This window comes from Natrix helvetica (assembly GCF_964273705.1).
Source record: "Natrix helvetica genome assembly, chromosome: 2".
NCBI lineage: Eukaryota > Metazoa > Chordata > Lepidosauria > Squamata > Natricidae > Natrix > Natrix helvetica.
Window position 1 is genome coordinate 14,476,826 of NC_138552.1, and position 25,255 is coordinate 14,502,080.

At 38.7% G+C, this 25,255-nt stretch overlaps 1 protein-coding gene across 17 annotated transcripts in view; it reads right to left on the reverse strand.

The window, feature by feature from the left end:
- The window catches only part of TCF4 (transcription factor 4), a 449,273-nt gene that overhangs the window by 54,862 nt on the left and 369,156 nt on the right, over nt 1-25,255 (reverse strand). For all 17 annotated transcript variants that reach the window (XR_014174417.1, XM_081941830.1, XM_081941822.1 and 14 more), the window contains 6 exons: nt 23,798-23,903; nt 14,656-14,789; nt 13,463-13,595; nt 9,437-9,504; nt 6,607-6,685; nt 3,110-3,186 (listed from right to left, as the gene is read on the reverse strand). Coding sequence is in view for 16 of the 17 variants with exons in the window: in XM_081941830.1 (XP_081797956.1) it covers nt 3,110-3,186; nt 6,607-6,685; nt 9,437-9,504; nt 13,463-13,595; nt 14,656-14,789; nt 23,798-23,903 (597 nt within the window). In the remaining variant the exon portion in view is untranslated. The remainder of the gene's footprint in view (nt 1-3,109; nt 3,187-6,606; nt 6,686-9,436; nt 9,505-13,462; nt 13,596-14,655; nt 14,790-23,797; nt 23,904-25,255) is intronic.

The following is a 25,255-nucleotide window of genomic DNA, read 5'->3' on the forward strand; positions in this document are numbered from 1 at the left end:
CAGATTTATTAAGAGTATTTTGCTTATTTTTTTTTCTTTGCTGACCAAAACATTGTAAATGAAACAACTGACACCCCAAACTAGCCAAAACTAGGGTAGAAAAAGAAGCAATGGGTGGAAACTAATCAAGGAGAGAAGCAGCTTAGAACTGAGGAGAAATTTCCTGACAGTTAGAACAATTCATCAGTGGAACAGCTTGCCTCCAGAAGTTGTGAATGCCCCAACACTGGAAGTCTTTAAGAAGATGTTGGATAACCATTTGTCTGAAATGGTGTAGCGTTTCCTGCCTAGGCAGGGGGTTGGACTAAAAGACCTCCAAGGGCCCTTCCAACTTCTATTCTATTCTATTCTATTCTATTCTATTCTATTCTATTCTATTCTATTCTATTCTGCTAAAATGCTTTTGAAAATTCTGCTTTCATTTTCGTGGGCAAAACAGGTCCACCGACTCCTCATGAACAGAACATTTACAAGACATTTGTTGCCCTGGGATCCTAAAATATTTTGGTTCAGAAATATCAAATTGCCATGACCTATTAAATTATTTCTGTACGCTAACTTCTTATCTAAGGGTTATTTACTTCTCCCTTTTTAAACTGGAGCTGTGAAAATGGATATGTGGAATTCTATGATCAAAAATAGTCTGCATTCGGACATATATTCTGATACTCAAAAAAAGAAGAATAAGAAAAAAATACAGTATTTTATTCTTTTACAGCACACAAACATCTAAACAGATTTCAGGACATCAGAGCAATTGAAATAAGTTAAATGAGTACACTGCTGGCTGGGGAATTCTGTGAGTTGAAGTCCACCCATCTACGCTGTCTACATTCCGACCTGAGCTTAGTGCGCAAGACAATCTGCCATAACCTCCAACCTGTTAATGGCTACTTAATGGCTACTTTTACTTCAACTGCAATAACACAAGGGCTATCAATAGATACAAACTTAATGTAATCCGTTCTACTCTTGTTTTCAGGAAAAACGATTTCAGCAATAGAGTAGCAAATGTGTGGAACACCCTACCCGATCCTGTTGTTAGTTCGTCTAACCCCCATACCTTTTACACCTTTTACACATTTACACAAAAGCTTACACATTTCTTAAGAGGTCCCAAAAGGGGCATGCCTAAACCCACCAGCGTGCTTACCGTCCCTGTCCTACTGTCCCATTTATATGTACTCTTTTTATGTGTTTATGGCTATGTTTTGCTTATTTATATCCATTTATTTGTGCCATTTTTTCATGTGTTTTCCTTCTTTTTTTCCTTGTGCTTGTTGACAAATAAATAAATAAATCTTAAAAGTTCCTAAGGTTGAGAAACACTGGCTATCTAACTTTATTTAAAGTGCACAGAATTATGGAGGGCATTGTTTTTTGTTTTTTTTAAGGGCGAGACCTAAGATGATATAAGGTAAGGCAATATGTCTGGTTATATTCTGCCAAAATATTCTTCATTATGCAATTCTCAAGAATGTTTCTGAAGTGGCTACATCATTCTTACTGAAACCACATGGGAAAAAAGACTGGTGTCAACATACTTATTTAACATATTACGCAACGCTCAGTGGAAAAACACTATACTTAATTTTCACTTAATGGAAATGGTGATGTTCCTTTCTTATTCTGAATGTGGCTTCTATATTAGGACCATCGTGCAACTGAAGCTTCTGACTTTCCCTCAACTTCAAAAATATCTTCTCACAAGGCATTGGGGGCATTTGTGGAAACGTATTCTTCGAGGAAGTCAAATCTAAGGAATCTTTTGTCATGACACTACCCTGTTTCCTTGAAAATAAGACCTCCTCGGATAATAAGCCCAATCGGGGTTTTGAGCGCATGCGCTAAAATAAGCCCTCCCTGAAAATATTGCAACCACAGCAGCAGCCATAAGGTGACCATGCACGCTGCCTCCTGCACCTGAAAAATAATAAGACCTCTCTGAAAATAAGGCCAAGTGCTTATTTTGGGTGTCAAAAGAAAATAAGACCATGTCTTATTTTCGGGAAAACAAGGTAGCTGAGTGACTCTTTATATAGTAGGTCACATTGAAGGCATTATTCATTTCATCTTGCCCAGTTTTGAATGTTTATAATCGTACTACAAGACCTAAGGGGAAGAGGCCAATAACAAGCTACTATCATTAACCTAGGAAAGTAAGTGTTCTCTCTTCTTGCCGTGACTTCATTCTGGAACCCAACGTTCAAACTGAATTTAAATTTTTAATTAAGCCCGCAGGCTCTAACAGGCAGTCTTGGCAGCTTTGATGGGCATACATAACTGAAGAACACCAAGGCAAGGTTATCTCTTGCCAGAAATATTACTATTGGTATTGGGTCTTATACTGATGCTTTGGAAATATCACTTGGTAGCAGAATATAGTTTACATAGACTGATACATTTCGATGGACTGATATAAGCTAAGATGCTCTCCATAATGGCAGTACATTATCTCCTCTATGGTTATAAAAAATATTGAGAATGTTACAGTACATGCACATTACTCATAAATATAACACATTGAAACTGATGAAATAAATATTAGGAATGGCTTATTATGTTATTTTTTTCCCTACATACAATTAAGGCTTGATCATCTTCCTGGCTAAGCAAGGCTATCTGTCTATATTTCCATTTACATATGGAAAAAGAAGCCCTTTTTATTCAAAATATTATATTTACATTCTCTGATTAGGCCATTCCTTGATTTTGCTTTTTAAACAAACTAAGTTTGATCTTCTTGTTTTTCTTCTACATGTATAGAGTCCAACCTTATTAGACAACATGCCCTATTTCCATGTATGCTATTTCACTACGTAATCATTGCTGATTGGCTAAATGTCTATGGAGATTCTCAGTCATCCAGGTCAACTATGCCTGAGAATCTCCATAGGCATTTAGCATTGCTGATTAGCTTATGAAAAAGAGTATATAGAAATCTGTTGTGCTTTATGGGTGGATCTCCTATTTAGAAATGATCAGGAAAAGAGTGCACTAATTATTGTTGTGCTCTGTTAGGAAAATGGATAGGAAAGAGAAGTAGGCAGCAATAAGATATTAACAGGTAGTTAATATTGAACAGGTAGTTGGCCATTTAAAAACATACCAAAGAATGTAAGGGACCTTCATAATTTGGAGATGATGATGCTTGCCCTCCATTTCTAGACCAAACAGCTGTTCCTGCTAATAGTAAAATGGGAGTTACAATTGGAAGTATGCAAACAAAATGTCTTTTCAAAGACACTGAATAATACCGTAGATATGTACATGAGATTTCCCAACAGTCATATTAAACCACATCTCTTGTGCAGAACTTTGAAAACAAATATTTATTAGACAGCCCCACCCAGAAGCCACATCATGTCTCCAAATTGCATGCCAGCATATAACATTTCATCTATTTTGCAGTTGTGCATCAGAAAGCAAGTGGAAATTCATATATATTTATATATATATATATGTATGTATGTATGTATGTATGTATGTATGTATGTATGTATGTATTTATTTATGTTACAACCCCTGGTATGACTATCAGTACAATTACAAAACACACACACACACACACACACATATACATATATACATATATACATATATACATATATATATATATATATATATATTAATGCTGGTTTTGTTGTATTCGGGTCTTTTCCCGTGTAAGGTTACACGGGAAAAGACCCGAATACAACAAAACCAGCATACCTACACTCGTGAAAATCTACGAAAACATATATATTAATATATATATAAAGAATTGTAGCAAGATGCTGCTAGCTTAACCATAGCAGAAGGCATTATCAATAATTTTCATTTATTATTATCAGAGAAAAATCTATGGCAGTTTTTTGGGTTGGTCTATTGGTCTGTACGAAGTTTTTGCTTAAATGTTTGCACTGAATGTATTAGCTGAAGCATTTTGTCTACAAGGGTACTAAAAATGTAAACTCCAAATTCTTGTAACTGATAGAGGTTGTTTTCTCTTCTATTTTATTTAAGTCTTAGGATCTAGGATCAGGTAGAGTTTTAAAAACTCTCTCTTTGCAGAATGTGTTTATGAAGTACGATAATTTAGATGTTGGAAAATATATTTCTGTGTATGGTACAATAATTCACTAATACTGAACAACTAAGCCCATTTATGACACAGTCTTTTTTCATCAAGAAGAATCACTGGGACATAATATCAGTCTTCTTTAACTTGGGGTTCTGTAGTTGAGTACAATTCCCAACATTCAAAGGCAATCAATAGCCACACCCTGTTGTTCTAACACATTATAATTCCTGGTTGAGCAAGATTAGCACACATGAAAGCAAAATGTTAACTTTCAAATCTAAATTAGGGGATTAATCATCCAGAGATCCTTTTAAATCTTAGATGATAGTTTATCACTCTGGGATAACAACAAAAATAATAACATTTTGGAAATGGACAGAACAGTTCATATCAATCTCTGCTGTCAAGATATTACATTGTTGACATTAAATATGTCCTTTGGAATGAACTGTTTAACTAAGATAGCCTTAGGATGTTTTTTCTTTTCTTCTCCATTTATTTATGATACACACACACACACACACACACACGCACACACACGCATACACACGCACACTCCCTCAGCCATATAAACTTTGCTTCATGAAATTGAAATGCTAACCAGACACAAGACAGACTTCTCTGTCTTGAACTTCAATTGGTATTCTTTTTGCTGATAAGATAAAAACTGATAGTAACTCCTCTCTTCCTGCCTGTCTGAACTGCAGGAAGTAAGGCTGTGAGCTTGCTAGATTGGAAAATGTAGTGTACATGATGTTATGACTGTCTGCTAAATCCCTAAAGTCTTGCTTACTCATGAATTAAATATTCAACCTCTTTAACCTTGGCGTTTATTCTCCAGTACCATGCAGGAATCTTTTGTTTTTGCCAGGAAATCACCCTTGGAACAGGTTGGACTATAATATAGGAAGAACTTAATAATGGAAGAAGATACCATACATTAGAACTAGTCTCACTTTCCTTTTAGCAATTCATATTTCCTCAAAAGGAAGAGCTTGGAAGGAGGAATAGATTCAGACTTATATATATTCAGATTGAACCAATTAAAATGTCTGTGTCGTGACAAACTGACAAATATATTGACTAATTTTAGATCTAACCCAATGTATTTTGTTTCCTTAAACCTTTGGGGGAACGAAAGCACAGTGCTAATAATAATAGTTGCTTATTATTGTTGCAATAATTGCATATTATTGTATTTGCAATCATTCTTCTTTCTGGATGGGATGATGAATCTATTGTGTAATGTCTATGCCATTGATGGTGAACCTTTTTGGCACCGAATGTCCAAACGGGAATGCACGTGCATGCCAGACCCCCCGAAACTCGGAGACCAACTGGCAAAAGCACAAGCCAGCCACCTGGTTTTCTGGTTTCCAGCGTGTGTATGTGCACTGGCCAGCTGGTATTTGGATCTCCGACATGTGCAAAGATCAGCTGGCCAGCAAGCATGAGCACACTGGAAACCAGAAAAGCAGCTGCTGATCGTGCACATGCCCACAGAGGGCTCTGTATGCCACCTCTGGCATGTGTGCCATAGGTTCACCATTACAGGGTCTATGCCAGTGATGGCGAACCTATGGCCTGCATGCCACAGGTGGCACGTAGAGCCATTTGTCAGGGCACGTGAGGCGCTGCCCTGTCAACTGGCCAGCGTGCATGAATGCGCTGGCCAGCTGAGTTCACCCTTTTTAAAAGCCATTTTTCACCCTCCCCAGGCTCCAGAGGCTTTATAGGAGCCTGGGGAGGGTGAAAAGAGCCTCCCCCCCCCCCCCGAGGCCCTCCAGAGGCTTCATGAGCTTTCGTGAAGCCTCCGGAGCGCAAAAATCCAGCCCTACGGGCAAACTGGAATTTCAGACTTCTGGTTTGCTCGAAGGGTCATTTTGAGCACTCCGAAGGCGTCAGGGAAGCCTCCTGACGGTCCCTGAAGCCTCCGGAGGGCATCCGGGGGAGTGGGGGAGTGGGGGAGGCTGTTTTCGCCCTCCCCAGGCTCCTATAAAGTCTCTGGAGCCTGGGGAGGGCGGAAAAAGCATGTAAAATGGGGGGGTCACACCTGTAGTGCGTGCATGCACACTGGGGGGGGTCGCGCATTGCATTATGGGTGCGGCACGCCCACACACCCTGCGCTCCCCCCACTTATGGCACGCAAGCCAAAAAAGGTTCACCATCGCTGGTCTATGCCATTAATACATGGATTCATAAAACAAAATAAATGGTCTACATATGGGGTGTTCAAGCCTCAGGGTTGTTTACTCTGCAGCTCAGCCTTGAGTAATAAAGCATACCTGAACATATCCGCCTGCTTCCTGGAACTAGCCTACACAGTTGTACAGTAGGGCATAAGACTTTCTAAGACTTTCCTAGAGATCTTCATGCAATGCTTTTATTTTACTATTAAGTCCCGAAATATTAAATAGGCGGCAGTCTGAAATTGTTTCTCAGATAACTGAACTTTCTGATCATGCTTAAAACAATTATTTCAAAGATGTTCTTGCTATTTCATAAATTAACTTTCTGGTAAAATATAATTTTAACCACAATACCTGAGAGAGAAGGGGGTGAACCCACAGGAGTTGAAGGATTTGATGAAAAGCTGTTGTTGGTATGATCTGGAGAGTAAATCTTTAAAAGATGATACAGAATTAATCTAAAGTCACTTGGAATGGATACAGAGGATTGGCACTCTTGATTATAAATATACTTAGACTTATGACTCATAAGATGAAAAGGATGCTATGAAGAATATGAAACCACTATGACAAAAAACATTATGAAGAAGTAAGACAGTTGTGATGGACAACTTGTGAGAGGTTTTTTTTTTAATCCCTTAGAGATAATTATCACAGTAGGTTCTACAGTACTAAAATATGTATACTGTACATATAAATGGAGGGGGGAAATCAGACAATTACTTCAATTTAAGCTAAAAGTCTTAAATTATTATAAGAATGAAGTTTTGGAGAAGAAAACATCAAAATATAGAATAGTGAAAAATACTTCTTAAAGCAAATCCTACAAAACAGAATATGGAAAAAATAATCCTGACTGATGTGTACAACTGCATATACCTGGTTGAGTAAGTATATTAGAACTTTTAGTTAAGATTCTCAAGGGTTTATCTACTTAATACCCCGAATAGATAAAATTTCTGTGATCATTTGGGACCTGATTAGAAATCATAAACATCATTAGACTCTTATCTTGTCAAATTATCAAAGCAGACCATGCTGGGAATTCATATTGGCCACTATTTAAGCTGGGCTGGTGAACTTTTCCTTAGGGTTCTGCAAAGGCAATTAAATTAATTAACCCCTTGATCATCTCTCAGTTAACCAATGCCTCCAGGCACCAGTTAAAGTAGATTTTGTACTGTATCCATTATTTGGGAGTCGTGCTAATTTTTGTCTTTATAACATATGTTAGCTGGACATTGAAAACATCAATTCTCATGAGAAGTCACTGGAACCCCGCTCTGCCCAGAAAATACATTACACTGAGAGTTCATTTAAAAGTCAACCTAAGTTTTAATTTGTAGAATTGCACTGTATATATACTTAATGGATCCTTACCCAAATCGGAGATGGGAAATAAATAGAATGGGTGGCAATTGGAAGCCAAGGCTGGCTTTTAAATATCAATCACTGCAGCAAAACAGATTGAGAGGGTCTTTGATCTTTTTACTCTGACTTCTGGGAGCCTGCTTTCCCATATGCAGTGCCTTAGCAGATAGTATATCATACAAATTACTGAAAGATGTGAACTGGGAATGATGATACAGTTTCTGATTACAGATTCACCGCCCCACCAGGAAGTGGTAATTCTATGGAAAGGATTCATAAACTTGGTCCCTGCCCACATGGGTGGATTATATCCCCAAGGAACTAGGCATAAAAAAAGCAGGTTTCTCAAACTAGAGAGCTGCCCAAAGGCCTTCAAGGCTAAAAAGGGAAATTCAGAATTCAAAATCCTATCCCACCTCAGTGGGACTTACTCCCCTTTACTAACGGGAGATTTGAAAGACACAGTTGAAGTAATGTGGCATTGAGATAGGGCAGGGGTGAAATTCAGCAGGTTCTGACCAGTTCTGGAGAACGGCAGCGGAAATTTTGAGTAGTTCAGAGAACTGGCAAATACCACCTCTGGCTGGTCCCAGAGTGGGGTGAGAATGGAGATTTTGCAATATCCTTCCTCCAGGAGTGGGGAAGGAGATTTTGCAGTATCCTTCCCCTGCCACGCCCTCCAAGCCATGCCCACAGAACTGGTAGTAAAAAAAATAGAATTTCACCACTGAGATAGGGATAACTTTTGAACACTGCTCATCCAGCCTATAACATCAATGTACAGCAATTCACATTTCATGGAACTATTCAAATTATTCTATCTATCCAGATTAATTATGGTTGTGGCTTTGTCCCAAATAACTTTACAACCTGTTTGTCTATGATGTAAAATAGACATCTGAATCAGAAAGTTTAACATCTTTACATGATATAAATTCCCAGCATTCTTTGGATGAAAATACGTAGAGGTAGTCCTTGACTTATGACTAGTGCCTTAGCAACCCTTTGATGTTACAACTGACCCGAAAAAGAGGACTTATGACCTGGATCTGAAGTTCGGATGGTACCTGCTCCCCCAGTCCTGTGACCGCACTTTGGGTACTGAGCAACATGTCTGCATTTATGCCTGCTTGCAGTGTCATGTGGTCTTTTTCACAGTGGCTTTGCAGAAAACCAGCATTACTTTTTCACAAAAACATGTCTAAGTAAACAATGAGTTCGCTTTATGACTGAAGGGTTTGCTACATGATCCATTTTATGACTGTCATGACCACGATACTCATGACAGTCATAACTTGAAGACCACCCGTAAGTAAAATTAGTTTAAAGTGAGGTGGTGTAGTGACTAGAGTGCAGCTGACTGCTACCTGCATTTCAGCAGTTCAAATCCCACCAGGCTCAAGGTTGACTCATCCTTCCATCCTTCCGAGGTGGGTAAAATGAGGACCCAGATTGTTGGGGGCAATAGGCTGACTCTGTAAACCACTTAGAGAGGGCTGTAAAAGCACTGTGAAGTGGCATATAAGTCTAACTGCTATTGCTATTAAATATGGTTTAGGCTTCAAATCAGACAAGGAAACGACTACAGGACAGGCTTGGCTATTGAATCACGTAACATAAGCTTCTTATGATTTCCAAGTGAATGGAAAACTATAAATCACAGCCTGCAATTAAGAATTGATCTTGTATTCAATCTTAACATGCTTTTATTCTAAATTATTTTAACTGGCCACAATAGATTTGTGCATATTTGGTTACTGATTCCAACCCAAGTCCATGCTATTCAAATCATCCAAAGCAAATACTTTCTTACAGATGCAAGTGCTTTCCCCAGCGCATCGCCTGTCTGTGAACTTCCTGCAGCTCCGCTTCCTCTGTTTGCTGAAAAACAAAACAAAAAACAAAACAAAACAAAACAACACTTGAGGACCAGAAAATAAATCTGTTTTCCATATGCTGCACCCATATCCATAATTCAGCTGCATTTTAAGGGTGAGTTATACAAATTGTAATTAGCATTACTGTTATTAATTATGATGGATTTCATACATCTCAAACATACCTCTCATATTTCATGTTCAAAATGTTTTTTGTTGCAAGCTATTTCAATCTAGTCTTCTTTCTGTGGTGAGTGAGATACAGAGGAGTGGGTCTTTGTACAGTATTAACCTAGCATTTTACAAGAAGAGAACTGCAAAGCACCCTATATGTTTTAGTTTGCCATTTTCTTTTGGCTAAAGAACAAGAGGCCTTATGCAACTGCCTTCAAATGTATAGAGATGGGAGTCTGAAATCGGCACAATTCTATATTGCATCTACCTCAAAGTAAAGACTTACTCATTGCCTCTATCCTATATTTAATCATGCTGAGGAAGCCAGATGTCTTATGTCAGTCCTTGGAGGCAGATAACGTCAGGAAGCAGAGGCCACAAGAATTATTAGAATAATATCATTAGAAGGTATAATAACCGAATCTCAAAATCCTGACTGAGATTTACTTGATCTCCTCTTATACTAAAGGAGAAACCAAACAGGACAATCTTGAGTTTTTCCCCTCACTCCCTCCTGCCTATCTGGGCTAAGTGGAGGTTTGCACAACAGTTTTTGAATCCCTTCTTCAAAGCCATCTCCATGCCTGCTGAAAACCTGGATCAAAATTACTCCAAATAAGTCATTCTGAAAATCTGAAATAATCTCTCACTGAGAATATCTAACTTTATAGAGTTGATATTGTGTGGAAAAATATGAGGGGGGAGGGGTATTGCCTTAAGCTCCAGTACAGAAGATGAGATATATATATGTATGCTGGTTTTGTAGTATTCGGGTGTAGGTATGCTGGTTTTGTTGTATTCGGGTCTTTTCCCGCAAAGACAATCTTAATCTTACACGGGAAAAGACCCGAATACAACAAAACCAGCATACACATACATGTGTGTGTGTATGTCTGCTGGAACATACACACATACAAGTTATGCTGGAACATACACACACAGATATATACGTGTGTGTGTGTGTGTGTGTGTGTTTGTATACACACCCACACATATACACCCACCCACCCACCCACCCACCCACACACACACATATATCTGTGTGTATATGTTCTACCATAACTTTGGAACTCCTTGAACAATTTCAACCAAACTTGGTACACAGATGACTTACTCTCTGGAGACAAATATTGTGTGGGTAAGACATCCCTAACACCTCTTGGGGTGTGTGTTAAGATATAGCCTGTTGTGCCGTAAAATTGCTTCTACTGTACAGCGCAGTGGAGTTGCCATGGTAACGGCTTCACAGTACTCCACAAGGGGCCTTCTTCTGGTAAGGTGGAAAATCCAACATTAGAAATCCTGTCTAATACAGGATTAGGATAAATAAATAGCCAGGCAACGCTGGGTTATCAGCTAGTAAGGAAATAAATAAATTTCACAGCCCATTTTTCAGAACCAAGAACAACACATGAAGTAGTTCCTTTACTGTTGCTTCTCTATAAACATAATCTTGCCAAACTAAAGCAATTATCTGCCATAAGTATATCCTGTGAACTGCTCGGCAGTGTCTGACCTTGTTCTCTTCCTGTCCACCAGACATTCCAAGCCTTCTGTCTCTTTGCCCTCTGGGAAAAAGCCTCTTTCTCCTGTGATTCCAGACTACATTCAACTACACTGCTTCATGTAATATGCAAAGCTAACAGACGGCTTTGCAAAGGATGATTCAAACATTATTTGAGTGATCCCATTGTGATCCACACATAATGCCAATGGTGTGGAGGTCAACAAAACAGTTTGCATTTGTCTATGAACTCATCGTGGGCAGAGCTCAACTCAAAGACTTTACCTTTATGAACTAATGGTGTGATCTCAAGCCTTGTGTTCTGTTCAACTCAAAAAACATCATCAAATCCATAGCATGAGAGAGCCAATAATTAATCCCATCCTTTTAAATATATCCCCCAAAATATCTATACCAGAATGTTAAATGCAACTATTTTCATAAGGGTGAAAATATAAAGGTGATATTACAATAATTATAATCCCTGTGTCTCTGGCATAATGTCTAAATAATCATCTGCATTAATGGATTTGTTTGTGGATGCCCTTTTTATAATTATATGAAATATTTTGTATATGCCAAGGTTACATAAAAACTGTCCCATATGTGCTTCACAGTCTTCACTGGCAGGGATATAATGGTTTTGCAACCTAGAGCTAGCTATACCAAAAAAAAAATATGAAAAAAAATAGAGGATTACTCTCTGTTAATAAATGCAACATCCAGCCTGTTCACCAGTCTCCAACCTGAATAGGAGCAACAAGTACATTCAGGAAATAGAAAACTTGAGCCAATTTGATATTTTCCTCAGATAAGATCTACTGACACAGCAGGATAAAATTCATGTCCCTCTTGTGCCATATGACAGTTTAGCATCCCACTGCACTGGAAGCTTAACACACTAGTAAAAAAATTAAGTGCAGTATTATGTGACTGTTCCCATAATAAAATCACAGTAAAACCAAGGCTTCAAGGGAAAGGCGCACATCATGTTCCCACTAAAAAAGCCACATACTGCTATGTATCTTGCAATTCAAAAATGTCATTTAAAGTGAGAGTAGAAAGTGGGATTAATACATGAATGAGGCAGATCTTCTGGACTAATCTTTAGCATATGCTACATTAAATCTTTCTTAGTAAGTGGCTGCTTAAAGGCTCTGAATCTTTGAAAACACACAGAGAATACTTTGCATAGAATGAAGCATCGCTTAAGTTAATATCTCCCAGGATCTTTTGTTTTGTTTTAATGCCTTCGAGTCCGTGTTGATTTCTGGCGATTGCCTGGACCCTATATTTATCTTGGCAAGATTTTTGGAAGTGGTTTTCCCTTGCCATCTTCCCGGGTCTGAGAGAGAGTGACTGGCCCAAGGTCATCCAGCTGGCTTAATGTCGAAGGTAGGACTAGAACTCACCGTCTCCCAATTCTAGCCTGGTGCCTTACCCAATGCACCCAAGTGGCTTCTGTTTTAATATCCATCTAGACAATTTCCTCTTGCTTGGTCTGCAATTTTCTCTTAGGATATCACCAGTTAACCGTTATTTTCTCTTCAAGTTTCTGTCCTTTTCCAGATTGCAAGTTAACTTTGAGATAGCAGCCAAGAATGGAATTTAATAATACAAGTTTACTTTCTTGGAGAGCAAAATCAGACCAGGCAAATATTTTGGGAATGGATTATTCACAGATCAAACTCTAATCCTACACTCTTGTTGACTTGAGTTTCCAGTCAGGATAGCAAGAACTCCAACCAAATATCCTTCTTAATCCGTGAGTACATGAAAAAAGCAAAATTTTCTTCTGTGATGTCTGATCAGCTCCACAAGCTCTTTCCCCAGAAAACAGATGAGGAGAAACTGACAGGACTTGCCTTCTTCAATTTAGCAAGAACAAGGGGTGGCATTCAGCTGGTTCGGACTGGTTCGGGGGAACCGGATGCTAATTTTATATCTGATTCACCGAATCGGTAGTTGCAAGGACTGGCTGGCCTCGCCTACCTTGCACCGCCCCTCCTAGGAGTCTCCACGCGACCTGTTTTGGATGCCAGGTAAGTGCAGGGCCCATGCACAGACTCTGGGAGGGTGAAAAATAGGCCTCTCATAAGTCTGGAAATGGGTCTGTTTCCAGCCTCCGGAGCGCGGGGCAGAATGTTTTCGCCCTCCCGGAGGCTTGAGGAAAGCCATGGTACAGGAGGCAGAGTAGGCCATGCCCACGCCCACGCAGCAATCAGCTAGAGATCTGGTTGCTAACATTTTTGAATCCCACCCTGGAAAGAACCCTACAACTCACCCATTATACTTTCTGTTCCATTTGCCGGAGGTGTACAGGAAGAAGCACTGTAATGGGTTGTGGCACTGCGATGGAAAGTGGACATTGGAGGAAGACTGGAATTGATGTCTGCTGAGGAGTGTGATGGGTAGCTCTGTGGCACATAGCAGGGAAAGAAAACATTTCAGTTAGCAGGTGATGGTTGTACAGAGTTGCTGATTTTATCATTCATTCATTCATTCATTCATTCACTAAATTTATATAACTCACAAATAGGTGACTCTGGGCAGCCTCAAAAAACAACAACAACCCTATTCCACTTTCCACACCAGCAAACAACACAATCAAATCAGCCATTTGATCGACTCCATCTCCATTCATGATCCCCAGATCTGCTCACAAAACCAAGTTTTTAAGGGGCCTTTCAGAAAAGCAGTAGGGTGCAGGCCCACTCTACCTTGGGGGAGTGATGTCTCATAAAGAAGGTTCATTGTACAATGAACCCCTATTTTTAGGAGATCTCTTATTGCCTGTAAACAACCTTGATCACCCAGCTTGGATGAAAAGGTAGACTATAAAAAAAGCAATTCAGTGACATCTCCCAGGGGGTCTTTTTTGGGGGGGGGGGTACCCTTGTTTCATCCTAAAATCTTTGATATGTAGCCGAGAGACCCCTAGGCGTAAGGTACAACATGACCTGTACCCAAAGCCCAGCAGAACCTCAGAACAGTGGATCAAAGAACAAAACTCCATTGTAAGGCTGTAAAAATTGTTCGCATTTATGTCAGTGAAGGCTGTTTTAAAGATTGTCACGCAAAGAAGCATCTTCAAAGGGAAAAGAAAAAAGAAAGCATCCTCAAGACAGGGTTCTGCTGTATAGAGTTAGCTCTGCTTGGCCTCCTCCTCATTTTGCAATTAGGATTTAAAGTCTCGCACATGTGGGAAAAAAGAGATTTTATTTTTAAACCATGAAATGTACAGAGGTGTCTCTCTCTCTCTCTGTGTGTTGTTCATGAAAAGGCACCAGATTTCTTCATTTATAACTCTGCTTTTGTCAAACAGTTTTCTCTTAAGCAGTGAAACCCATGGCCCTTCTCTTCCAACAGAGATAAACATGAGTGTATGAGAGAAAAGTGCTTTAAATGGGTGAACAGTTTGTCTTCTATATTTGTTGCACACAGAAATTGACATACAGTGCCGATTAGTAGCCTTACCAAGCGGTCATGAGGATGGAGACTGCAATAGCTACTGGACTGTGGAATATGAGATGAATTGCCCAACATGCCTCCATATCCAGGAGGATTCATTCCACTGGATGAGTTCCACGGATCGCTGCTGTGGTGGCCGTCTATAAAATGTACAGGAGAAAATGTACGATGTAAAAAAGATGCTGAGACTCTAGAAAGAGTGCAGAGAAGAGCAACAAAGACTGGAGGCTAAAACATACAATGAACGGTTGCAGGAACTGGGTATGTCTAGTTTAATGAAAAGAAGGACTAGGGGTGACATGATAGCAGTCTTCCAATATCTCAGGGGTTGCCACAAAGAAGAGGGTGTCAAGCTATTCTCCAAGGCACCTGAGGGTAGGACAAGAAGCAATGGGTGGAAACTAATCAAGGAGAGAAGCAACTTAGAACTAAGGAGAACTTTCCTGATAGTTAGAACAATTAATCAGTGGCTCCAGAAGTTGTGAATGCCCTAATACTGGAAGTCTTTAAGAAGAGGTTGGATAACCATTTGTCTGAAGTGGTGTAGGGTTTCCTGCCTAGGCAGGGGGTTGGACTAGAAGACCTCCAAGGTCCCTTCTAACTCTTCTCTTCCTCATTCTATTCTATTCTATTCTATTCTATTCTATTCTATATATAGCTTCTCTGAACACTTGGTTCTCTGACTAACAATTCGAGGTTGTGATTTAGTAAATGTTAAAATTAGCATTCTAATAAGGTTTGATAAATGCCTTATGTGTCACAGTGTTGGATAGCAGTTACAATAAAAGATAGCAATCACAAGTGGGGACACTGTTATCATCATCCTTTGTTATATAGGAGCCACACTAATCTTATGTAACTACATGAGCATTTTTTAAAAAAAGTTTTCTAAACAGGAGTGCAAATGACATTTCTGAAATCACCACTGATTAGTCAGAGATATTCTGTGCAATTTTTAAAACAGTTGTGCTATTTTTATCAGAAACCCACATAGTTGTGACCTATATTGTTATTAATCCTTGCTTGATAAAACTGGAACCTAACATGTTTTTTTTAAAGCGCATTTAAAATAAGAGTCTAAGTAGATTCTGGGGTTTTCATTTAGCACCTAAATACACAAATATTTTGATTCCAGGACTTGACTTTTTGGCCAACTTCATATTCCAATGTCATATATAAAATATTTATGAATCAGAACAGAGATATCTATGATTTAGGGAGATGCTCACAAACTTTTCCCTTAGAGATTCTTAGTCGTTTAGGTTGTGGTTGTCCCAAAGGTGCTTTTTCAAGAAGCAACTTGACTTTCTGTTTTTTTTCCCCTCTTTGAAGACATTTCGCTTCTTATCGAAGAAGCTTCTTCAACTCTGAAGCGTCTTCAAAGAAAAAAACAAAGTCCAGTTGCCTCTTTAAAAAGCACCCTTGGGTTTTTCTGTAGACAGACATTTACTAACAAAAGCTATTTGGAAAAGATACATATTTAAACTTAAAAGAAATTTGTCTCCAGAATTCTGTCTTTTCTACTTTTCAGTTGATGAACCCTTATTTTTTGAATTTTTTGGTTTAGGGGAGGAGTTGCGAGATAACTAAAACTTCATTATGGTATTATGGTTATAGATCAAAATACAAGGATCAACTAAACTGAACTCATTAATTTGCAATAATTTTTAGAGTAAAATACATTATGAGCTATTTTAAGGCATAAACACAACTATTTTCTTCTTGACAATAAATTGGTGCCCAGTCTCATAGATTAACAAAACAATCTGGAGTGTATTATTTGAGTTTTGATTATCCAGAAGGTATGTAATGTACTACTTATCTGGCGATCCAAGAATATTATGCAGTTATGTTTGTCCACATGGACAGTACAATAAAATCAAACTTTCAATAGTATACAGCCACAAGGATAAAATTTAAGACACTGGGGATGTTCTTGAATCTGCCTTCCAATATCCTTGAAGGAAATTAAATCAAGAAAGCGTAAACACAGTTTAAAAGTTGGAAGTATGGTTGCATATCATATTTGTGGGTCAAATGTGAAGCTCGATCTGGTCATTGGAATCTAATAGTTTCTGCCTTGCTGCAAATGTATTTGAACATAACCCAAAGCTCAAATCAACAATGGAGACATTTGAAGCTTCTTCTCTTTGATCTCTAATTTCAAGAGGACAGCAAACTGTTAACAATCTTTGAGGGAGCTAGGCTATACAAAAAGTAATCTTTAGCTTAAGTTGGAAGCATCAAATCCATGTCTACTCTCTATCTTTAATAAATCTATGATAATACACTGAGTCATAATGGGCAACATGAAACTATTTTCTCAAAGATTTTGACTGGATTGCTCACAAAGGAGTAACCATCTAAAATTTAAATAAGGAGCTGACCAACAATAAATGTAGCTGGGATGTAACCGACTCCTCTAGCACAGAAAAATAATGTGATATCTTTAAAGTACAGGTAGTCCTCAACCTACGACCACAACTGAGCCCAACATTTATGTTGCTAAGTGAAAAATTTATTTTGCTAAGTGAAACATTTTTCTCAATTTTATGACTTTTCTTGCCACAGTTGTTAAGTGACTCACTGCAGTTGTTAAGTTAGTAACATGGCTGTTAAGTGAACCTGGCTTCCCCATTGACTTGGGGGGGGGGAGAGAATCACATGACCCCAGGACACTGCAACTGCCATAAATATGAACCAGTTACCAAGCACCTAGATTTTGATCACATGACCAGGGAGATGCTACCAAGGTCGTATGTGTGAAAAACAGTCATAAACCACTTTTTTCAGTACTGTTGTAACTTTGAATGGTCACTGAATGAACTGCTGTAAGTTGAGGACTACCAGTACTTTTGTCATTCCATATAAGGTAATTGGTATATGTTTGCCCACTGAGAGGCATCACTTCCAAAGTGCGTATGAATGTGATACTTTTTAGCACATTCCTATTTTTAAAGCTGGAATTCACTTTCAAGTCCATGGTATGTAAACTTGATCAGCACTAAAGAAACTGATATCCCATTGGAAAAAAAAAAAGGTGAAAGATGCTTTGCTGGTTCTGAATAAAATTTTGGAAAGATTACTCATCCCAAGCGTGACCAGTGAGATACACCTTGGCTAGCTTACAAAGATGATGTGAAAGTGGTAGCTTCCCATTGCTATTTCTAATTACCTGGTATTCAGTAATATACCCTAATTCCCCCTTCCTTTTATTTTTATCATCAGAACAACAGCATATATCTTTGGTTAGACTAAGAAATAGTAACTTACCCAAAGCCACACACTGAGTTGGCTAATTAAATGAGGGGTGTACATCAGGGGTGTCAAACTTGTGTTGTCATGTCATTGTCACATGACGTATCGCGACTTTCCCCCCTTTGCTAAATGGGGTGTGGGCGTGGCCAGCGAGTGACGGATCCGGTGCATGGGACACGAGTTTGACACCCCTGATCTATATGGAAGCTTGTCCATTAGATTCAAATACTCTAATCACTATATAGGTTATAACTGAATTCATAGCTAACATGGCTAAGAGTTACTGACAGACACATTAATTATGAATTTCCTTATCATCAAAGCCTTTTCTATATAGTGGGATAATATATTTTTAATCAACGTTCCAAGAAACTTCCAAGATGGACATTCCTTGCACCACTGACCTCTGCAGGGAGAATATAGCCATTTGATTGGTCTGCCTTGGCTATCTAATGGATACATGTGATTTCTAGAGGATGCTTGAGGACTTTCCTGTGGTCTTGGTTGGCCTAATTCAGGGGTGTCCAAAGTTGGCAACTTTAAGACTTGTGGACTTCAACTCCCAGAATTCCCCAGCCAGCAGAGCCACAAGTCTTAAAGTTGCCAACTTTGGACACCCCTGGCCTAATTGAACCTTGAAATATAGAGGTGGCTGGGCCTCTTAGCACAATTGCTCATAAGGAGCCTCTCCTATTTTCCACCTAGGGGCCCCATCCTCCACTGAGAAGCTTTGGGAGCTGAAGCAGGACATGGGATGCCTAGAGTGGCAATAACATACAACAAGAAAAAATACGACTGAAAATATTGATAAACTGAACTTCAAACCTACACGATGGCAATAAGAGCAGGAAAGTGTCCATGTTCGATTATTATCAAGATATAGGTTGTGGACCATGAGGGCAAATTTGGCCAACAGTTGAAATACTTGAGACTGGGAAACCAAACTTATAGTAATAATCTTTATTGTCATTGTACTTAAATACAACGAAATTGGCTGGGGAACTTGGGGAATAAGTTGCAATAGTACACTTTAGGATTCTGATATGGGAATGCAACTGCTGTTGTTGATGTCTTATAACAGTGATGGCTAACCTTTTTGTTGTCACATGCCAAATGTTCCCCCATGCCCCATCCCTTTGCTCATGTGTGCATGACCCCCCCCTGCGCTCCCTCTTGCCCAGCCCCCTGTACATGCGCACGCAACCCATCCTGTGCCCTGTTTTGGGCCTAGTAGGGTTCCCTGCAGCCTCCTAGGACCAAATTGGGCTGTGGGGACAGGAGCGGGGCCCATGCACGGCAAAGACCTGAAAATCAGCTGGCCAACAAGAGGCATGCACGCATGCGTGGTAGAGCTGGGGCAAAGGTTGTGTGCCTGCAGAGAGGGCTCTGCATGCCACTGAGTTTCTCGATCAGAAAGGTCAGTGTCTTATAATGATGTCTTGTCATAGTCCTACTGGATCTCTCATGTACCTTCAATACTATTGATTTCTACTTCTTTCTGGACTATCTGTGAGGATTGGGAGTGATGGAAACATGACACAGTTCCACACCAGCTGGGCAAAATCAAGGAAACAGAGATTTCAGCAAGTTCTGTTTATTGATAGTTTGGGGGTTATAAACAGAATGTCAAAAACTGCAAAAGAGATTTTCTGCCCTCCTTCATAGTGCTTTCATTAAGGTGGAGTCTTTTTGAAGTATCCGAAGTGCTTCTTCCTAAATATCTGGCCACCAGGGCTGAATACTTGTTTATATGATAAGCTGCTGTCTTTTGATTGTTTATGTCTAATCTCCCATTTCTTATGAAAGGCCTCATTTTACTCCCAGGAAAGGAGACCCAGGAGGTAAAATGAGGATGACATGATACTGTTGATGTTGGGGATTATGAACTATTCTTGTTTAAATTACATTTCGGGACTTTAATTCTAAATACTATAAGTATGTAGGAATTGTAAGCTACTCAGAGTTAGTCTCTAAAACTCCAAACAATGAATAAATGAGGGAAGCAATAGTTGTAAATAAAATGTCTATACTTTAACAAAAGGAAGCAACAAAAGAAACACAACATTTAAAGAAGCTTGTACCCCAGAATGGGTACTATTGGGACGTAGTGGCTCAGTGGCTAAGACACCGAGTTTCTCGATCAGAAAGGTCAGCAGTTCAGCAGTTCGAATCCCTAGTGCCATGTAATGGAGTGAGCTCCCGTTACTTGTCCCAGCTTCTGCCAACCTAGCAGTTCGAAAGCACGTAAAAATGCAAGTAGAAAAATAGGGATCACTTTGGTGGGAAGGTCACAGCATTCTGTGCGCCTTCGGTGTTTAGTCATGCTGGCCACATGACCACGGAGATGTCTATGGACAGCCCTGGCTCTTCGGCTTTGAAACGGAGATGCCCCCTAGAGTTGGGAATGACTAGCACATATGTGCGAGGGGAACCTTTACCTTAGCCCAGAAGGAAACACAATGGGTTATCATGGAAAAGTCACTTGAGACTTTCAAGAAGAGATTGGACTGCCATTTGTCAGAAATGGTGTAGAGTCTACTGCTTGAGCAGGGGGTTGGGTCCCATCCAACTCCGTTAATCTGTTAAACCTGTTAAAGTTCAGTGAATAAGTATTATGTGAATAAGTCACACAAAACCGTTTATTTAAGTTTTATTTTTATTTATTTTTATTTTTATTAAGTTTTACTTTATTTTATTTTTGTTTTCCCCCTAATCATTTTGTTTTTAAAAGATATTATATCTCATCTCTGCTATTGGTAATATTCTTGCTTGAAGTAAATTTTATTCATAAAGAATATTCATTCTTTTAAAAAGTCTGACATGAAGTCATACAGTTTATCACTCTGTTGTATTTGTATGTTAACGATTGCTATGAAAGGTGGCAAAAAATTTATTCTCTGGAATGAAAAAAAGTATTTTCCAGAACATTCATAACATCAGTTATCCGCTAATAAAAGTGTCTAATATCTATTCTACAGAGATGCAACAGAGAAGATAAGCAAGAAACTTCTGAGAAATTAAAATAACTACAAAAATATCCCAAAGGTGCTTTTTTCGAGACAAACTGAATTTCTAGTTTTTCTCTGAAGATGTTTTTGCTTCTCATCCAAGAAGCTTCTTCAGCTCTGCCTGGATGATGGGGAATGGAAGGATTTATACTCCTTGCACACAGTTGCCTCTTGAAAAAAGCACCTTTGGGACAACCATGACCTGGATGACTGAGAATCTCCATAGATGTCTACAAAAAATAGTTTTGCCTTACCTGGTGTCTTATGTATGGTTGAGCCAAAATTCTAATAATTTGGCTTCTTTGCTGTTTTTGTGACCCCCCCCCCAAAAAAAAAACCCGTCTCATTATTCTATTGATTTCTATCTTGACTTATTGTGTTTTTAAATTTTACTGTATTAGTTTTCGTATGTTGTAAAAAGCTGTATAGGTATGTTTGCATAAACACACAAAACACTGTTCATATATTACAAAATGAAACTTACCTAAAGGGTAACAATTAATAAACTGAATCAGAAAAGCTCAAAGGGAGAACGCATTGGCAAATGCCCCAAATTATACTTGAAGCTTAGTTACAGTATAACTGAGAAGATTTAAAATTCAAAGTCAATGAAGGAAAAATGATTCAGAGAAAAATGCAGTTATTTTTATTTATTTCATTTATTTTCTTATTTCATTTTTATGCCAACCCTCCCCCCCCCTAAGGACCTACAATTTAAAGGACAAAAATAAAATCTGCACCTAATTTAAGAGACAGGAAGCCATTCCACAAGGAGCAAGGAGACTAGATGAGACCAATTAAAATTCTTGCAAATTTTCCCACCTGTTCCTTTCTAGTTCCATTGGTTAGTAACTCCCTGCATGGCCAATGGATGTATTAGAAAAGTTGGTTTTGTGGGATTTTCATGGAGCTCAAGCAATAATATTATTAATAAATACAGCTGTGGAATATAAAGTTTTTTTAAAATATCTTTCCCCCCCACCACCAATGATTGGTTTACATGTAAAATCTCATTTCTGAAATTATGTTTAAGGTGAATGAATAACTCTTCTCCATGTGTGACTGATTACACCTTAGATTTTTCTAATCAATTTAATTGCTCTATCAATTGAACATTGTTACAAACTATTTGACCTACAATGCTATTGGTACCATTATAAGGTAATTCTTTGAAGTGAATGCAAAGAACTGAAAACATTCATCCCATTAGCTGCTTTTATACAATTTTTTTGGTAATATTTTTATTTATTTATATTGAAATATTTTGAAAACAGTGTATTGTCCAGGTATTTCATTTTAGTGAAAAAACAACAAATATAGCAATAATAATAATAATAATAATAATAATAATAATAATAATAATAATAATAATAATAATAAATGTAGTAATTATAACAATAATTATAGTTGCATTAACTTATTTGTGCTTCTATTAATTATACTGGCATACTTATAGTCGTGCATAATGTTTATCTTTTACCTACACACAGCAATGATCTTTCTTCCAACTTCTACCTCTTGTATCTAACCTCATGTTGAGTCATATTCTGTATCTCCTTTATCTTTTATTTTTAATGTAAGTTTATCCATCTCTGCACAGTCCAATATTTTCTGAATTATATTTTCATCTGGCGGGGTGTTCTCATTTTTCCAATATTGTGCAAATACAATTCTCTCTGCTGTCAATACATGATACAAAATATTTTTGAGTGCAGCCAACACTGGGGCTTCAAGGTTGCAATTCAAACCATGCCGAAATACAGTGAGGCCCACTGCATACGATTAGACTCATAGCATGTCTTGGCACGTCTTGCTGAAAATATCTGTAATCAAAGTATTTCCACTAGAGAAAATGAAACCTATCGTTTTTTCTTGAGCACTATTGTGCCCCACTGCTGTTCAGAGTTCCGAATGCTGCATTTCGGATCTTACCACTGCAGGCTACCGTATTTTTTAGAGTATAAGACGCACCCTTTTCCCTCAAAAAAGAGGCTGAAAATCTGGGTGCGTCTTATAAACTGAATACATCATTTTTTGTCTCCTGAAACCACGCCCCTTCAACAAAATGGTTGTGCATAGCTTTTAGGAGGCTTTCAGAGTGCTCCTGGTGGCTGGGGAGGGCAGTCTGGGGAGGGCAGAAATTTTGCCGCCCCCCCCCCCCAGCCCTCAGGAGCACTCTATAAGCCTCCTAAAGGCTCTGCATGCCCTTTTTGTGTGAAAATGGGCCATTTTGGGGAGGTTGGCAGAATGCAAAAACGTTTTCTTTAATTTGCTTCAAAATCTTGGCCCGTCTTATACTCCAGTGCATCTTATACTCTGAAAAATATGGTAACTCCTTAATTTCAAGTGGAAGGAAGTGGCAGACGGACACATTTTTCTCCATGTTTACCATCCTTCCCAATGAACGTTAAGATCTGGGTAAGGGACAGCTCCATTTTGTCCCGGGAGCCCAGTAATTTACGTTTACATCAAATCACGAGCACATTCGCTATGTAGGAGTCTGTGTGTCTGAATTCAAAGTGGCACTAATATTATTATTTCACTACCAAATATGTTCGCTTCCATAAACATTTGGAAGAGCAACAAAGTAACCAATGTTGCATATTGTGAGTTCGAATTTGGCAGCAAAACCGACTGTACAAAATATTTATTAAAAGATCCCTTTCAAATCTGCAATATGTCTTGTGGCCTTGATCGTCCTTTATCTGTTTGGCATGCGACTGCGTTAACCCCTTAGCTTTGAAAGAGAAATCAAGATTGCCTGGAATTGTCCATCTGGCAGGAAACTCTGTAAACAAAGAACTGAGCTCAGGAATTCAGCGTCTTGTCCACTGACTCTCAAGGATATGCATCAGAAAATCCCTTCTACGATAACATCCTACCTTGCATGAAGAAAGAACTAGGAAAAGTGCTGGCTGGTGGTTTTGAGGATGGATAGCCGGGCGAATCCCGATTGTAATCGGCAGTGCTTGCAGAAGGGGCATAAACCTATGGACAGAAAGAACAAGAGCAAAATGTTAAATGCACTAAATATCTTTCCAAGAATTAGAATTCTTTAAAAAATTGTTAAACTGAACAGCACCACAGTATGATTCTCTTTATTGGTATATGGCTGCAGTTAAAACCTACTTTAGCAAACATTGAATCTACTGCCGAAACTCTACTTTTCTAACCTTCAATGGGATAAAACAGTGCATCGTAGGGAAACAATTTTTGAAAATGGAACTCAAATGGATTATCTTATTAAAAAATGAGCCCAACATCTGGAAACCATGACTACTGCAGGACTGAAATTTGACAAAGTTATGGCCTTTTCTGTATCACTGCCAGTCATCCGTGATCATGTGATCATCACTTCCAATGTGCCCTGCCAGATTCCGACAAGGAAAGTCAATGGGGAAGATGGCAGGAAGTCAGAAGTCTCCTCCACTCCCACTATGTTTGCCTGCCTGTGGTCATTCTGTTTCTTTTTTAGGTCAGGAAATGTCTTTGAAACTATGACCCAATAGGTCATGGTTTGTCTAGAATAGAATAGAATAGAATAGAATAGAATAGAATAGAATAGAATAGTTGGAAGGGACCTTGGAGGTCTTCTAGTCCAACCCCCTGCCTAGGCAGGAAATCCTACACCACTTCAGACAAATGGATAGCCAAAATCTTCTTTGAAACTTCCAGTGTTGGAGCATGCACAACTTCTGGAGGCAAATTGTTCCATTGATTAATTGTTCTAACTGTTAGGAAATTTCTCCTTAGTTCTAAGTTGCGTCTCTCCTTGACCAGTTTCCACCCATTGCTTCTTGTTCTACCCTTGGAGAATAGTTTGACTCCCTCTTCTTTGTGTCATCTCCTGAGATATTGGAACACTGCTATCATGTCTCCCCTAGTCCTTCTTTTCATTAAACTAGACATACCCAGTTCCTGCAACTGTTCTTCATATGTTTTAGCCTCCAATGCCTTAATCATCTTTGTTGCTCTTCTCTGCACTCTTTCTAGAGTCTCAACATCTTTTTTACATTGTGGTGACCAAAACTGAACATCATGTTTAGTAGATGATAACACGACTAAAATGTTCACCATGAACACCTCTCCTATTGAGGGATCATACACCTGTCTCCACTTTTCAATGAATTCAAATCCTGGGAGCATACACTTAAAAGGCCCACCCTAGTATTCCCACCCAATATAAATCCAAATATATATTCACAAAATAGAAGGAAAACTTATCACTCAGGATATCTTTTGCCATCTAAATTGCAGTTTTGTGGTAAAAGTCTACTAAATAAGATACTAAAGACTCACAATTTTACTGTGGCATGCCAGCTTCTTATTCACTTATTTTC